At 49.0% G+C, this 16,399-nt stretch overlaps 8 protein-coding genes across 8 annotated transcripts; 5 read left to right on the top strand and 3 right to left on the bottom strand.

Annotated features, from left to right (window-relative positions):
* Positions 1–334: 334 nt before the first annotated feature.
* Positions 335–1,533, top strand: FOBCDRAFT_245998 (beta-lactamase-like protein; the record flags this gene model as incomplete). The annotated part of the gene is made up of 9 exons (XM_059610726.1): positions 335–359; positions 413–500; positions 551–622; positions 678–711; positions 765–978; positions 1,032–1,123; positions 1,179–1,313; positions 1,372–1,398; positions 1,447–1,533. 9 exons carry the CDS (start codon positions 335–337, stop codon positions 1,531–1,533), a joined length of 774 nt encoding a protein of 257 aa, XP_059468191.1.
* Positions 1,534–1,939: 406 nt separating this feature from the next.
* On the top strand, positions 1,940–3,331 carry FOBCDRAFT_287136 (uncharacterized protein; the record flags this gene model as incomplete). The annotated part of the gene is made up of 3 exons (XM_059611698.1): positions 1,940–2,003; positions 2,129–2,648; positions 2,683–3,331. 3 exons carry the CDS (start codon positions 1,940–1,942, stop codon positions 3,329–3,331), a joined length of 1,233 nt encoding a protein of 410 aa, XP_059468190.1.
* Positions 3,332–3,884: 553 nt separating this feature from the next.
* Positions 3,885–6,384, top strand: FOBCDRAFT_324915 (uncharacterized protein; the record flags this gene model as incomplete). The annotated part of the gene is made up of 5 exons (XM_031193723.3): positions 3,885–4,217; positions 4,265–4,364; positions 4,412–4,819; positions 4,869–4,956; positions 5,005–6,384. The coding sequence occupies 5 exons, from the start codon at positions 3,885–3,887 to the stop codon at positions 6,218–6,220; spliced, it is 2,145 nt and encodes a 714-aa protein (XP_031030344.2). The 3' UTR covers positions 6,221–6,384.
* Positions 6,385–7,132: 748 nt separating this feature from the next.
* FOBCDRAFT_245995 (uncharacterized protein) lies at positions 7,133–9,140 on the top strand (the record flags this gene model as incomplete). The annotated part of the gene is made up of 6 exons (XM_059610725.1): positions 7,133–7,293; positions 7,343–7,414; positions 7,502–8,270; positions 8,480–8,674; positions 8,732–8,793; positions 8,855–9,140. The coding sequence occupies 6 exons, from the start codon at positions 7,133–7,135 to the stop codon at positions 9,138–9,140; spliced, it is 1,545 nt and encodes a 514-aa protein (XP_059466398.1).
* Positions 9,141–9,271: 131 nt separating this feature from the next.
* Positions 9,272–10,375, bottom strand: FOBCDRAFT_254593 (carbonic anhydrase; the record flags this gene model as incomplete). Its single annotated transcript, XM_031193721.3, has 4 exons — positions 9,272–9,652; positions 9,701–9,878; positions 9,933–10,104; positions 10,228–10,375. 4 exons carry the CDS (start codon positions 10,373–10,375, stop codon positions 9,425–9,427), a joined length of 726 nt encoding a protein of 241 aa, XP_031030342.3. The 3' UTR covers positions 9,272–9,424.
* A 493-nt stretch (positions 10,376–10,868) lies between these two features.
* On the bottom strand, positions 10,869–12,805 carry FOBCDRAFT_149930 (uncharacterized protein; the record flags this gene model as incomplete). The annotated part of the gene is made up of 2 exons (XM_031193720.3): positions 10,869–12,004; positions 12,055–12,805. The coding sequence occupies 2 exons, from the start codon at positions 12,803–12,805 to the stop codon at positions 10,869–10,871; spliced, it is 1,887 nt and encodes a 628-aa protein (XP_031030341.3).
* A 1,815-nt stretch (positions 12,806–14,620) lies between these two features.
* Positions 14,621–15,159, top strand: FOBCDRAFT_324912 (uncharacterized protein; the record flags this gene model as incomplete). The annotated part of the gene is made up of 2 exons (XM_031193719.3): positions 14,621–14,714; positions 14,758–15,159. The coding sequence occupies 2 exons, from the start codon at positions 14,621–14,623 to the stop codon at positions 15,123–15,125; spliced, it is 462 nt and encodes a 153-aa protein (XP_031030340.2). The 3' UTR covers positions 15,126–15,159.
* Positions 15,160–15,187: 28 nt separating this feature from the next.
* FOBCDRAFT_234461 (uncharacterized protein) lies at positions 15,188–16,262 on the bottom strand. Its single transcript, XM_031193718.3, has one exon. The coding sequence runs from the start codon at positions 16,231–16,233 to the stop codon at positions 15,262–15,264; it is 972 nt and encodes a 323-aa protein (XP_031030339.3). The 5' UTR covers positions 16,234–16,262; the 3' UTR covers positions 15,188–15,261.
* Between the last annotated feature and the right edge of the window lie 137 nt (positions 16,263–16,399).

The following is a 16,399-nucleotide window of genomic DNA, read 5'->3' as shown; positions in this document are numbered from 1 at the left end:
TCGTGCCTCTGAAGATTAGCGGTTGGCTGCGCTGACAGTTAAAGTTCAGTAGCGGCTGATAAGCCTGGAACACCAATCACGTTTGGCTCAATCACCCACATCCTGGCCCGGCACTGACGGGGGCGGAAGTGCGTCGCGTCGCCCTAAACCCCTCTGTAAAAATTCCCTCTTTTGTTCTAATTACCTCGGCTGAATGGATGCAATTTCGTCACAAGCTCAGCAGGAGGGGCACATATTATAGAGACTATAAATGACTTAGACCACTAAACTATTGCTTGGAAATAACATCATCGCCTTGTATCTCTTATCTTATCAAGCCAAACATTTGTGCAACATGTTTATCCAACCGATACCCATGTGTATGTGACAGCTCAATGATTACCTGCTCCTTCTTGTCGCTGATTCTTAGCAGGGTGGGGAAGCAATGACAACTGGGCTTATCTGGTTGTCGATGATGAGAGTCGCGACGCTCTGATTATAGACCCTGCAAATCCTGGAGAGTAAGCGCTTGATCTGGATTTACCTAAAACCCGGCTGACAAGGTCTCCAGGGTTGCTCCGGTTCTCATTGCTGCTGTTCAGTCAAACAAACTCAATCTTGTCGCTGTGGTAAACACTCACCAGTCAGTCATCGACAGCCAACGCTCTGTAACAGTACTTCGAACTAATATCATCTAGCCATTGGGATCACGCTGGCGGTAACGAAGAGATCGTATGTATCGTATCGTGTCTCTTTCGACTGTGCGGACTAACGAGAAGACTTAGCTGGCTGCACTAATCAACCCCAAACTTGACGTTATCGGAGGCAAGGACTGCGAAGGAGTCACGAAAACTCCAAGTCATGGTGAGACTTTCAAGCTTGGGAACATCACGATAACTAGTATACATACGCCATGTCATACGCAGGATAGTATCTGTTTCTTCTTCCAAGATGGGGATCACAAGGCAGTTTTTACAGGCGACACCTTGTTCACTGGCGGTTAGTTGCCCAAAGTCTGGGAGAAATACAGTTTGCTCACAGAGACATGACAGGATGCGGGAGGTTCTTTGAGGGGACTGCAGAGGAGATGCACGTGGCGCTGAACAAGCATCTTGCATCACTTCCAGATGATACGGTCGTCTTTGTAAGTTACCCTATTCAGTATCAACCTTGTATAGGAAATAGACTGACGAACACAGCCCGGTCATGAGTATACTCGAAGCAATGCCAAGTTCGCAATCTCTGTATCACAGAGCGAACCAGTGCAGCAGCTTCTGAGCTTCTCTGAGGCAAACCCTGTCACAGTGGGCAAGTACACGATCGGACATGAAAAGGTCGCGCAGAAATCCTATGGGGTTGATTGAAAGCACTTGACTGATATTTATTGTTTAGCAACATAATGTATTCATGAGACTGGATGTAAGCCCTCACATCAATAAGAGTAAGAATTCAGCGCTGACCAAATAGGATCCCGACATCCAAAGGGCGACTGGAGAGACAGATCCAGTTAGCATTATGGAGAAGCTTAGAGAGATGAAGAATGAGTACAAGTGAGTAATTATGATCTGACATTCGAGACGAGAGTATTTTGGCTGACTCTTGCCAGAGAACCTGAGCCAAAGCTGTGATGCATGAGATCCCATCGGATACGTATACAGCTAGGGGCACTGCATCAAACAATGATCTGTCGATCTTCTGTCCAAATCTACAATGCATCTTTAACAGCTCTCCTTACTTCTGGTCATATGATCTGCATATTCTCCATCTCGTCAAAATTTCACCTAGACTCTCAACCTACCCTATGGGCCTTGGATATAAATGTTGGATTACGTAACTTCCATTGGCAGGATAATGCACGTGCACCGTAAGCTCTCCGATCAACATATGAAACGCGGCAGGCAACAACCGTCATCATTTTTCTTTTTCCTCTTCCATCATCACATTTCGCTAAGGAGCAACAATGGATGATTCTTCAGAGACGGGCCGGGTCCCAGGCCCAGAGCAGCCGGAAACGGTGGAAGCAGGTTTGTCGCTGTGCAATTCTTGTCCTTCGCCGGACGAGATCAGGCTGGAGCAGAAACACTGAGACAGATAGGAGAAGAAGAACAGTATCTCTCGCCGCATCAGTGGTCGGATTTTTACCACATAGACATTCCATCCTCGCCGAGTTCGGTGGAAACACCAAGTTCACCTACGTTTTCACCAACTTCGCCGTGCTACTGGTGGCCTGATGAGGTGGACGATTCTCTGCCTCATTGGAAAGACCATGTGAACGAGATGCCGCTGTTGCCTAATTTACGGCCTCGTGCCATGACGCCACTAGGCTTCCGGGATGAAGATCCTAGTGAGACGGTCCAGAGACCAGTTCCGCTTTTCCAAAAGTCGCCATGGTTTAAGCTTCCTCCCAATATTCGACGGGATATACTGCGACTGGCCTTTGGTGATCGCCGTGTTCATATGAGTTTATCCTTTCGAGAAAAGCATACATCTGATGACGAGAAGGTCGAGTCTTGGCAGTGGTTTGGTTCCATTTGCCATCGGGGAGAGACGCCCAGGCCACGAGGAAATGCAGCAGAACAGCAGGAGTTTTGGGAAGATGATTGCAAGCATGGCGATATCGAGCCCCAGAAAATTGGCGTGATGAGCTGGCTGCTTTCATGTCGTCAGAAGTCAGTAATGAGCAATATGCTACATTCGGAACAGAATGCTGACTGACCTTGGCAGTTACGCTGAGATGGTTGACTTATTGTACTCGAGCAACACGATTGCCATGTCTGGTGAAGCGATGATATCCCGTATCGGGCAGCTGGTGCTCCCTCAGAGGCTCTCTGCGATCACTTCTCTCGAAATCAGGTGGCCTCTTGAGAGAGAAAATGAAGCTTGTGCTGGACATCACGATGATCACACAAACGCCATACGCAGGCTACTTCATCCGTTCCAGCTAAATGTTGATCAGCTGAGCGTTGTTCTGGATATGTTGTCACGTACAAGCTTCCCCAACCTTCGGAGACTATGCATATCGTTTGAGAAGGAGTACAGTCAACGTGGTATCTCCAACCCTGAGGCGCACGATATGATTATCAACAAGCTGCTGCAGTTTGTCAAGAGCAGATCCAAGTTTAAAGAGTGTACCTTCGCGCTACCAGAGAAAGTTTTCGGTACTATCACTGAAGATATTCGACCTGTGAATTCCGGCTTGGAGAAGGCTCGAAGATCTTGTAAGCAGGTCTGGTGCGCTTCCGATGGGAGCCTGCATATCATGCATGTGCCTTTTGTAAACACCTATCCCGACCCTCCGCCGTATTTGGAGAACAGGGAGGATGCTGGATTCTGGCTGCTAAGAATAAACTAGATAGATAAGGTTCGTTCTATGGGAAGACGTCTGGAACAGGCCAGCCATGATGTTCTGAATTTGTGTAACATGATCGCGGGGTTCGAATCAAACGCCAATAGAGTGCATCGGAGAGGATTCCAGGACACGATAATGTATTGAATGAGAATGACGATTCGATTCTACGTTATCATTTTGTGGATTGACTTGTGTGACGGCCAGTCCTGTTTTGCTCACAGCTCAAAGCCAACTAACTGCCCCTCTTTTCTAGTTGCTTCTCTGCACGCTCAATCTCACTCAGCCCCTGCATCAAAAAACAGGGGTCCATCCTTGAATTCTCGTTAACGTACAGCCAAACAACTGAGACATAGCAAGCCTCACCTAAGGAAACACATTATTGCACCTGTTTTCGTTATTCCGTCTCCGAAGCCTCCTTTTCGACCCTTACACGGCGCGGATCCCTACTATATCGGGACTAGCCGTCGATCATAGATCACTAAACATAAACCTAGATAAACCCAAGATTTGATGCCCCGCCCTTTTTTCTGCACCCCCAACTCATCCCTACATCACCATGCCCGATGATTCTCGGAAGTCCTCTCAGGAGGCCATTGCCCAACCAGAAGCCCTCCTACGCTCCGCCTGTACAGAGTGTCATCGACGGAAGCAGAAATGTAACCGTCAATGGCCATGTAACAACTGCCAGAAGCGAAAAGTCGCCGACCAATGCCGTTTCAGGGACGATTTCAAGGTTGGCTCCGGTGACGATGCTTGGTCGGCTTCTGTTGAGGTGAAAAGGAAGAGAGATCAGGCGGGAGAGGGTGACGAGAGTGATTCGGATGTTGGTGATGTTTTGGAAGCGATTGGATACAGCCGCCTTCATTTGTTGACAAAGCTTGATCAGGACGTAAGTCTTCCCCTCTTCGCTGTCGCGTGTTTGCTCATATCGTATAGTCAGGAAGTACAAAGCCTTCTGAGCAGTACAGGCTTGACCCAAAGAACAGTGCCCAATTGAAGCGAGCTTTGGACGTGTTACCACCAAGACACGTCGTTGGTAAGACCACCAATACTGTCGCGTGATAGTCATCTTACAGTTAGCAGATTCCCTGGTCCAGAGCTTTCTTGATGTCGTCAACTTTTACTATTACATCGTCTACCCACCCTACTTTAGCAAAGAGTATGCCCGCTGGTGGGATGACTACACCAAAGGTCGACCTTGCGGTGTTCAATGGACGTGCTTGTTACTCATGGTCTGCGCTTGTTCCGTGCAGCATGTTGATGGCCAACTCCGAGCCAAGATCGAAAGTGATGTTGGTGAATCTGTCAAGGAACTGACGCAGAAGTATCACGATGCTGCTCGAGAGCTTCACAGCGCCATCCCTGTTGGCCACGGGCATGTTTACACAGTCCAGTACCTCTTGCATTCCTGCTACTGGTTCAAGGCTGAGGCGCGGTTTGCAGAGTGCTGGCAAGTTTTGGGTGCTGTTGTACGAGAAGCCCAGATGATCAGTAAGTTGATGGTCAGTGACTGAGTAGCGTAGTGCTGACTACTGTCCAGATCTTCATAAAAAGCCCGAAGACCAACTGCCAGGGTTTGAGCTGGAGATGAAGAGACGACTATGGTGTATCGTTGACTCCTGGGACTGGTAGGTACTGCCTGCAAACTGAAATCCGTACATACTAATTAGATACAGGCTTGTTTCATCACTGTTGGCTCGTCCGATGCTCATCGACCGCGCGGAATGTGACGTCGGTCTTCCAAGTCTTACCCTCGAAGACTATCCAGCTTCTCCCATGCTGCATCTCAAGCTTCAGTCCGAACTTGTCAGCCTCATATTCAAACGCTTTGGTCCACCAAAGATTCTGACTGAGCCTGATGAAATCCGGGACTACCAGGCCATCTTGGAAGGCTTCATGAAGGCTTTCCCGCCAGAGTATGCTCTGGATCATCCCAATACCCCTGCTAACGAGGATCTGCCGTGGATTGCTTTGCATCGCCACTACATGCATACTTGCACCCTCTCCATTGCTCTTGGCCCTTTCAGAGGATACATGGCCAAGTCGATGAAGAAGTCAACGGCACCTGCTATTGATCTCGAGTTTCGTGAGACAGGCATTGACTATGCCCTTCGTCTCATGGAAGCTGTTCACCGGTTCTTTGAGTACGTATGGACTAGAGATACAACCTTCCACTTTGTGCCATTCTGTATCTTCGATACAGCGGCTCTTCTGTGCTCTGTCATTATTCACGCTGAAGACGGTATCGTGCCACGTCGCGAAGAAGTCATCGGCTCTATCACTAGAGCATTCGCGACTCTGAAGAAGCTGCGTACCGCTACTAACACAGCCAAAGCTCCCTATGACGTGTTACGACGGCTGATTAAGAAACTGCCGTCGACCGCCGGGATGCAGGCTGCTGATGCTCATAAGAAGCGTCGATTCGATCAACCACCTGGGAGTAATGGTGCTATTCCTGTTCCTGCAGCCGCCGGACTGCCAAGCTCCCAGCTAGCCCAAATCGCACCAGCTCCGGTACAGGTGTTGGCTCAACCTGTGCAGCATGTTCTCCCCCAATACCAACCTTACAACAACCCGCCTCCAGTGGTTCCTGGCAAAATGCAGGCTGGTCAGCAGCCTTTAATGCCGTTTCCTCAGGATGTTCAGGACCATCAGTTCCAGAACTACGCCTACGCTCAGCAGATGAACCCCACTGCGCCAAATGGGCAGTCCTGGCCTGACGATATTACCAGTAGCATGCAGAGCTTCACTGCTGAGCAGCCCCAGTTCGAGATGGGATGGCAGACAATCTCTGAGGCTGAGCTGGGTGATCTTGCTATGCTGTGGAATTGGCAGAGTCTGAACTTGGGATTCACCACCAATCCTATCTACCAGAATCGGAAACAAACCTAGTGATAGTCTTTATTACGATTTGCCATTGAGGCAACTTTGATCACTCCTTTGAAGGATATTTGGATCATGGCATAATGGTCTGGGTTAGGTCTTATGAGCTCTATAGTAATTTTGTGTAAGGAAATTTTCCTTTAACTTGTCAATACTATCAAAAGTTCTTATTCCAGGATTTCCTTTGAAAGAGTAGATTCTTGACCTGGCTCCTACCCTTTGCCCACCGCTTGGTCCTCACAACATCATTCCGGACGTCTCAAATACAGTATTGGTTGGGTAAAGTCTGTCTAAGATGTTCAAGCCCCCAGAAGCCTTTGCGCCACAGCTGAAGTTGATGAAGATAAACCACGTGCAATACTCTATACATGGTTCATATCCTAGGCCAATAGGTGATGCCAATTTCAGGCTGGCCTGCACTAGGATCCTGGGGAAAATACCATTCGGAATGTTCTGGCTCGGTCCGTAATCTCCACCAGCTTTCTTTGCATAATGTTTCACCTTTCAGCCAGCCCCCGGTATCCTTGGCATTGCCCTAGGAGCTTCTTTCCGGAGAAGATTGTATAAATGGCTCGAGTTGCCCGGACGATAGGAAGGATTGGATTCACTTGCAAAGGGAAGATAGATATGGGTTTCTCAACAGTCTCGCTTTTCACTGTAAGGTCTTTTGAAGCACCAGTACGACGGAGTCCTCGGATATGTGACGACTCTTACCCCTCAATCACATTTTCAGCTGGGCGTAGGTCTTGATATTCTATGTCTGGTTGGAGAACATCACGAGGGAAGCAGTCCGACGGATGATAGTTGAAATCTATAAGAAGGCTGTTCCCAGCCTCACTATGGACCAACTTCAGCTCTTTAGACTCTTCAAAGTACTCTTTACAGCCTTTCGTCACTCTTTTCAGTCACTCTTTTGCAATCATGGTCCATAAGCCTACCCCCAGTCCTAGCTCTGCTAGCGACGCCGTTCGTTGGGAAGAGACTGATGTTCTCATTGTCGGCTCTGGCCCAATCGGTGCCACCTTCGCCCATACCCTTGTCAAGAAAGGCATCAAGGTTACGATGATCGATATCGGCCAGCAGTGAGTTATTTCAACATGAAGATATACATAAAGGCTCACAGTGAATCAGAGAAACTCGACGCATCGGTGATCATAAGAAGAACAGCGTTGCGGTTCAGAAGGATATCAGCTTGTTCACCAAGTAAGTTCATCCCAGCCAATATCGTAGGGCTGTCAAAGACTAATATCGCATTTAGCACTGTTAAGGTATATTAACTTGACCTTCTAGCGAGACTTTAACTCATAGTGTGCCTAGGGAGAACTGCACCCACTCTCTGTGCCAACTAACACGGCGCGACCTGTCATGGAACCGGCCTCCTGGGCTCCTCGGTAGGGTAATGCACTCTCATGATAGGGACTATGCTAAAGTAAAAAGACCCACTGACGCGGCCTACGTCCTCAATGGCCAGAACCCAGACCAGAAATCTTACGGCAACCTTCCCGCCGCAGCTGCGACTCGTGTCGTCGGTGGTATGGGATCTCACTGGACATGCTGCACTCCTCGACAGCATAAGGGGATCGAGCGCTCTGACCTTTTCAGCGATGGCGAGTGGAACACTCTCTACGGCCGGGCCGAGAAGCTCTTTACCAAGACCGACGATGCTTTTGACGACTCTGTCCGCCAGAGGCTGGTTAAGCGTGTCCTTACTGAGGCCTACCCCGATCGTGAGATGAAGAGCATGCCGCTGGCTTGTAAGCGAAAGCACGATAACAAGGAATACGTCGAGTGGTCTTGCACTGCTACCATTCTTGGGGAACTCTCTAAGCCTGAGTACTTTTACAAGGGCGAGGAACGGCTCTTCGACATGAGACCCAACACTCAGTGCGACAAGCTGGAACTGGATCCCGATCATCAAATTGCCTGGGCTTTGATCAATGACCTTGAAGCGAACCAGCAGTACTACATCCATGCCAAGAAGTATGTTGTTTGTGCTGGAGCTGTTCTCACTCCCGGTATTCTCCACAAGTCTGGACTAAAGCCAAGACTTCCAGCTTTGGTAAGATTCCCTGCCGTAAAGCCGGAATGCGAGCTAATAGGCACATTTCTCAGGGCCACTACCTGACTGAGCAGCCGATGGCCTTCTGTCAAGTCGTTCTTGATAGGAAATTGGTCAACAGTGTCGAGGACGAAGACGTCGTCAAAGCGCACAGAGAAAGTCATGGAAATGATCCCCTTCCCTTCCCTTTCAACGACCCGGACCCTCAGGTTTATTTCCCGCTGTCCGAGAAATACCCCTGGCACACTCAGATTCACCGAGATGCTTTCGGATATGGAGAGGTTCCATCCAACATCGATCAACGCCTTGTAGTCGATCTGCGCTGGTTTGGCTACATGAAACCTGACCAAGAAAACTACGTCACATTCTCTAACAAAACAAAGGACCAGTTTGGAATGCCTCAGGTGAGTGGAACCAAGTCTTATCATACGTTGAGTGTTTTGGCTGACCTTCTGAAACAGCCAACCTTCAACTTTGTCTTGGACGAGGAAGCCGATGAGCGTTGCAAGCGAATGATCACAGAGTAAGCCCCTCCGCTGCGTTTATAAGTAGCTCAGCACTGATCTCTAACTCCTTTTTCTAAGTATGATTGAGGTGGCTAGAAAGCTTGGCGGCTTTCTTCCGGGTGCAGAGCCCAAGTATCTTGCTCCCGGTTCCGCCCTTCATATCTGCGGCACATACCGCGCAGGAAGCACGCCAGTTGACAGTGTTGTCAACAAGAACGGTAAAGCCTGGGGTGTTAATGACCTTGTTCTTGGAGGATGCGGTGTCATTCCTACCCAGAACGCTTGTAACCCTACACTCACTGCTGCTTGTTTCGCTCTTGCAGCCGCCGACAAGATTATTGAAGATCTTCATGTCGACCAGTGATGGATCTATCATGGATCATATACCTACTGTCTCATTTGTCACATTCCTTTTGTTATACTTCGACTACAAGCCTGCTGGGCTGATTTTACCTTTCTGGATTTGGATCTTTTGGCCCTATCACGGTCATCATGTCTCCTTACAAGAAGATAATAATAAACTACTATATGAACTCTCTCTGATATCATCTTGAACACAGCCTCACAACGCCACGATCTGGTATCATCTCCAAACAGCTCACTCCACTAACACCCTAACTCCCAACGATCCCACTTCACTGGCTGAATCTAAGCATCAACTTTGTTGATCTTGCCGGACTTGACATCATAGATGTAGCCCGTGATAGGAACATCCAGAACCAGAGGGCTCTTCTTCAAGAAAGCGATATCGTCGCGGACACTCTGCTCAAGGTCTCCGAAAGGGAGGAAAGCAATGTGATCGACGTCTTCACCAAGATCCTTACGCACCTTTGTCTTGAGATCCAAATCAGAGAAGGTGAGCATACCGCAGTCGGTCTAAGCCTTGTTAGTTTATCATTCCGTTATTGAACAGGAGATACATACGTGATGGACAATAACGATCTCACGGGTTCCAAGGAGCTGCTGTGAAATGATGACGGAGCGGAGAGCATCTGCAGCTCGACCGCCAGCGTTACGGATTACGTGAGCGGAGCCGAGCTCGATCCCGAGGACCTGAGCTGGGTCGAGACGAGCATCCATGCAGGCAATGACAGCGACGTGACTACGATTGATTAGTTGTTTTGTTTGCATATCTTGTATCGTTCAGAGAACATACCGAGATGGAGGCAGGGCGAGATCTCCCTTGTTGAAGGCTGCGGCATACTGCTCATTCGCAGCCTCATACTCTGAGACGATTGAAGAAGACATGCTTGAGTGAGTTGATAAAAGGCTTGGTGAGGTTCGTTTTGTTTTTGTATTTGGATATTTCGAATCGGAATCGGTGGCATCTGTATAAAACCTTTTATACTTGTTGAATACGCATGTTACACTAACGTTATACCATCGGCGCTCCTTTCCAGTTTAGGCATACGGCTCCATCACCATCCGCGGGGTATATGTCGCAATCTCACGTGTCAGAATGATGGTGTTTGACTTGGCGCGATGATGATTGATTGACATTCCGAAGTCGATTTGATGGCTATGTAAGGTAATAGTGAGTTGGAGGTCCCCGAGGGCCACGGAATTGGGTAAATGACACTGAGTAGTGAACAATCTCATCAGAAGTCAGGTCATGTCGGACAAGTCTCGGTATTTTAGGCGTTGTCTATTTGTAGGAAGGCTGATGTTGGAATCAGTTGCAAGGTGAACCTGTCGCCGACGCCCTTCATACCTCATCGCCGCTTATACCTGTCTAGCATAAACCATGCATTCCAGCTTCCAGAATAACGTTAATTAGGCTCCCGCCCGGGCCGGACCGTATAAACTGTCAAAACCGTCAATGGATTCACTAAAGCTGTTTAGGGATGTCAAGAAGGGTCTCTGACGTAGTCTCGTATAGAAAGCCACTGGAACAAGAAGATGGTGCGTGGTGGGTCATGAGCTACATGACCATTAATGAGAAGTTCAACGACGACCCCACCGAGATGACAGCAGTTTTACAAAAGAAAGAAAAAAGAAGGTATCATTAATATGACTATATGGCCCTAAAATGACAGGCTTATACTCGTGTACTCATAAATCTACTCTCACAAGCTCGGGTCCTTCACCTCCATCAGATATTCCTATGCGCAGCTGCAAAACTACTCAAACTCATCTTATCATCTTCACCATACAGCTCATGCGACGCCTGGGGCTGCTGTTGAACAGGCTGCGGCTGCACAGGCGGAGCCTCTCTCCTCAACCCTCGAATAAAAGCCTGATCCGACTCATCATCAATAAGAACAACCATCCAAACGCCAACGGCTCCATTTGACCCTAACAAAGGCGTACAGTGGATCCAGCGGTTACGGCCTGGGTTTGCAGGAGGAGCTTGACCACCATCTCCACTGGCAGAATGATCCATGGCGCGAGAGTTGCGGTTCTTGGTCTGGACTTCAGCTTTTGACAGCCATCGGATCTTGGCGGTGAGACCGTTGCCGCCTGCGAAGGCTTGGGTGAGGGTTTCGCGCACGCGGTCGGAGCCGCCGATGCGGGAGAGGAATGAACTCTGGAGCATGCCCGGCACGCGGAGGGACGGCGAGGCGAAGAGGATGCGGAGACTGGGGTAGGGTCGGACGAGGAGGTAGTGTTTGTAGATACCGCTGAGACGGCCGCTGAAGCTAGCCATCATAGCTGTGTCATGGAGGACGGGATCTGACGGGCGTCGATTGATGGTGGCATCGTCGCGGAATACCAGGCGCGGCTTGTTCCAATTCGCAGGAACTGCATCCGTTTGTCGAACATCTTGCTGATGTGTACGGTGGAAAGCACCACCTGCTTCGCGAACAGTCTTGAGTTCTGCAAGATCAAACATCTCCGCCAACTCTTGGAACTCATCTTTCTGCTCATCCTTCTTTCTTTGTTCCGACTCGCCAGGGTAGCGCTCATTCTCAGGGTTCTCATCCGCCATGAGTGTCTCTAGTGAGTCCAGGCCAGCGCATTCCTTGACGAGACCGGAGACGTCAACTTGGGCACCCAAATGGTATCGGACAACACCTCGAGAGTCATATAGCGGAGAGACCATGAGCAAGTTCATGAATGGGGATCCATCGCGACGGTAGTTGAGGAATGTTTCGCAGTGGTCTTGACCGGCTGCGAGCTTGTCGCGAATTCTCTTGACGCTGAATGGGTTCGTCTTGGGGCCTTGAAGGAAGCGACAGTTGCGGCCGAGGACATAGTCCATGCCGTACTGAGTCGTTCGGTGGAACTCTGCGATCATTTTAGCATTTGCGACACGGTTATGCCGACGGGTAACTCACCTTCACTTGCGAAAACAATTGGGTTGTCGGATCTCGAGGGGTCTGTCAAACAGAACACCTCTGCCAGACCTTCCGACAGATCGCGCAATTGGGGTGCCAGTGTGTCCGTTATCCTTCTCTTGATTGTGATGCTGACTGTCTGGATATATGTGTGGGTGATGTACGCAGGCAGATCATGGTTCACCATGGCTTGGAAAGCCTCGGTAGCGCGCTTCGCCAATGCTTCGTTGACAGTCGCAGTGACAGGATCGGCTGTGAAATCATGGCCATCAATTGTCTTGAGCGATCCTGTCAGCGAATTGGCGTAATTGATTGCCTTCATCGCCTTGAGCGTGTCGAGGTAGTATGTCAAGAGCGGCACAGAATTCGGCCGCGACGCAGACAAGAAGTTCGTGAAGCGCTGCAGAAGAACAGGATCGTCGAAGATGACAGACAGATGCTTCACTGAGAAAAGCAGCTCGGATTGTGTCTCGAGGGTATACTGCTTTCCCATCGCATGCGCCGGGACGACAAGGTCGAAGGACGCGGGGTCATATTCCTCCTCGGTCAATGGCTCCAATCCATCGCGATCCAGACCAGCACCTTTTGCTTGCAGCGCAGGAAGATGTGTAGGGACATATACGGACGAGATTGACGATGCATCTCTGTCTTTATGTGACCATATTTGCGATTCTTGCGTTCGATACGACATAGCTCGGCTCGAGGCTCTCGATGACGGTGCCTGTAAAAGCTCTGGGTCGAAGTTTGCCATTCCGTCGCCTAAATCCTGCGTCTCAAAGCTAAACCGTCAATCTCCCTCCTTAATTGCTCAATTAGAGTATTAAATACCTTTGCTTCATCGCGACTTGTCGTCTTGATGTTTGCGCTCGTAGCGGAATGGGCGGGGGTTGAGAATCCATCTCGTCGTCAACGAGGTTAAGATGTTGAGTCTGCATTTTCGAAGGGACCATGTCCTAATACCTAGGTATGATGCAGTACTGCCGGTAGCGCGAATGCGTAATAAGCCACGACTCAGATGGAAAAGCAAGAATGAGACAATGACCTATTCCATTGAGTGGCTAGTATACGCCCGGACAAAGGGTGTCGATTGCTTTTTGTTTCGTTTCGTTCCGTTTCGTATCGCATCCCTACCTAACTCCCCTGCCCGTACAAAATGAGCCGTCATTTTCGAAATAACGCCAATCTTAGCTTCCGAGGAATTGGTCGATCAATCTTTACTGTCCAATGGCGATTTGAGTCCCAACGCTCAGGTCCCGATCGCGATGGAAGGGGAAGCTTTTCAAGATCGTGATCTGAGCATCATTTGGGGACGGAAGTTAACGAGAGCTAATTTAGCGGGTTGGGCTAGTGTGTTCCTGACATGAACTCTAGTCTCTACCGACATGGTTACATTGGGCAGCGCCGTTGACATGGAAAGGATCACGATGCATAATCGTATCGATGAGTTTGACTGGTGATGTTGAGCCGGGTGCTCGTCCCAGCGGCTGGTAGCTTCACTGTGCCGCAGTTTAGCTAACTTAGCGGAATATATCCCGTCACGACGCCATCGTGAACGAGGCGCCACTAGTAGACGGATGACGTACGCCTGTATTCGTACCTGAATCTGAAGTCTTCCGTTCCTGACCAAAAAGGAAAGCTGGAAAGAATGCCGAAGCTATCACTTCTCAGTGGACTTGGCTCGCTGCAGGGCTGCAGGGTGTAACCCCAATCGGGAGAACACGTCGATTTGGGGAATGAGACACGATATGTCATTTCCTACATGGCAAAGCGCCAGACGAGCAGATTACCAATTTGGCAGTAGAATAATTACCAGTGGCCGTTAAGCGTCAACGTCAATTGACATTCCAATGACCGTCGTTACCGTTGTCATTAACCATAACAAGATACGAGAGTCAAAGCGTTAAATATCGCTAGGGAATAAACCCTCCGATGAAGATGTTCTTCCCTCTTGACAGGCCTGATTATCGCGTGGCTTCGTATCACACGGCCCTTGCGTCTGTCACACAGCAAGGAGAGTGATCACCGCACGCACGTTTATCCCTTGCTGCCCAGCCTTATTCCAGCTGATCTTTTCTTTTTTTCACCCTTGCAGTCGATGATTGTGATGATTGAAATGATCGATGGGTCGATCGCCAATAACGTCATTTGAGACCAGTAGAATTTTTTATTGAGGCCCGTATTTGTGGTTTTGGTTATCGGTGATCTGCAGTACCCAGCGCTTTGGGCGGTAATTACAGTGGAGGTCACTCTTTTTTCGCATTTCGTGGTCCTTCGGCATCTCGACCATCCGAAACCTACAGCCCCGTCTGGGACAACTCCCGAGGTATTCACAGTGAAGCCCCAGAATATTCGTGAATAGCTTCAATGAGTCAAAAAACAGAATAATAAACATAATATTCCATGCTTGCAGCTAAGGTCTTACCCCTCATGATCACGTCGCGTCAGCATTTAGGTCGGGGTTTGAAGCTTGGCCTGAACCTGGTTTAAATACAACTCTGGCGGTCATCCAGGCAGGGTCACTTCTATTTCTGCTTACCCTTGAAGCTCCATCTCGATAGTAAGCAGAATGTCGGAAACGAGCCCGATCCCCATTATCCTGTGCGGAAAAACTGAATTCATCGGTGAAAGAGTGATTGGAGCTCTCAAGCCAGAGATTGAAGGTAGATAATAGCACCAGTACACCTCCAATACTAATATCATTAGTCGTTCAATTCATCTTACCTGGAGACTCGGGACAAGTCATCATACCAGCTCTTCTTGCCGGTAAAAGTCCGCCATCTCATCCTGACAGCAGCGCCATCGGCTCCGGGAACTATAATAACGCTCCCCGCGCCGTTGTGCTAGGAGGGGCTTTCGAAGAATCCGACATAGCTACCCTGCGCGATGCCGTCAAAACCGTTAATGGAGCCCGCGGTGTGGCTTGGCTCCGTCAGGATACAACCCAGCCAGCGCCTCCGGTTACATCGCCTGAATACCCTAAGCTCATGACAAGGAGAACTAAGGAGGCGGTAATCAAGCTTAATAAGGACGGGAAACTGGATGGAACATATGACGGCCTTGAGTGGTATTAGGATGCGATAATGAATGAATATGTTACAATGTTGACCAATCAATGCGCTATCGTGTATGAGCTGACTGAACGAGAAACAAAGACTGGAACTGAACTGAAATTGACACTGAACTCCTAAGCGATTCAAAACACCTTTATCACTGTGCCTCCTTCTCTTTCTTCCCCTCCGTCGTACCAATCTGACATCGAGATCCTAAGGTCTTTACACTATTCATACTCTGACTCTTCATATTTCCCATACCCGTCTTCCAATTCGCGACCTTGGTGTTGACATTCTTTCCGGCTCGATCAACACTATCGCTGATACTTCTATCAAGCTGGTTCAACTTGGCTGTAGTGCCATTCTCGAATGCCGTACAACGATCCTTGAATCCCTTATCGATTTGATTGGCTTTCTCTGTCATAGCTGTACTTGAATTGTTGGTGAATGTCGTCCAGGCCTTCTTCTTCTTGTCGACTGCTTGGTTCCATTTGTTGACATGGCGTTGGTAGTAACCCCGAGCAGCGCTATCTTTCTTCTCTGATGTTTCGGTGGATGCGGTTGAGATACTCTCTCTACGCTCATTCGTGTTGCTGTTGTATTTCTGAACCTCCATAGACGCTTCCTTCTCTTTGTCTTGGGTTGGTAGAGACTGGGCTGAGTAGTTTGGATGGTAGAACCCTTTGTGATCCTCGTGGTTTGTTTGAGGGAGAACTTCTTTCTCTAATGAGTCGATGCGCTGCGCCTGAGCAATGTGTTCGTTTGGGTCGTAGATTTGCTTCTCATCATGTCCGTCATGAAGCCTCAAGTCGTGGACTTCCTTTTCGAGCCCATAGTCATAAACCTCTTTCTCCGCGGCGGGTATATAGACTTCCTTCTCATCATGTCCCTCATTTACAACATAAACTTCCTTCCCGTCAGATCCATCTGTCTTTTGAACAACTTCTTTCTCCTCAGACACCGCAGGAAGGACCTCCTTGAACGTGTCTTCCCCTCGTCGGTCAAAATTTCCGGTGGAGACGATTGGCGTAGGCGGTGTCAAGATAATCTGAACGGGATTATTATCCGACGCCGAGGTTACTTCAACTGGAGATGAGCCTCCGCCCGTGTACTTCTGATGCCCAGACATGGCGATGATGATGACCTCAACTTGTTTGTTGAGAAATTGCAACGTCAAGCAGGTTTCATCTTTGCTGTGCATCTGCCTAAACTAAATTGGGAGGGGCGTAAGCAATATCCTTGTTGATTAGGTAATGCGGATTGACGGTCTGTCATCTTGAAACGAGAATTGAATA

The sequence above is a fragment of the Fusarium oxysporum genome, chromosome XII (genome assembly GCF_013085055.1).
Source record: "Fusarium oxysporum Fo47 chromosome XII, complete sequence".
Lineage (NCBI taxonomy): Eukaryota > Fungi > Ascomycota > Sordariomycetes > Hypocreales > Nectriaceae > Fusarium > Fusarium oxysporum.
Note: the sequence above shows the minus strand (reverse complement) of the source record. Positions and strands in the feature narration are given on the sequence as shown.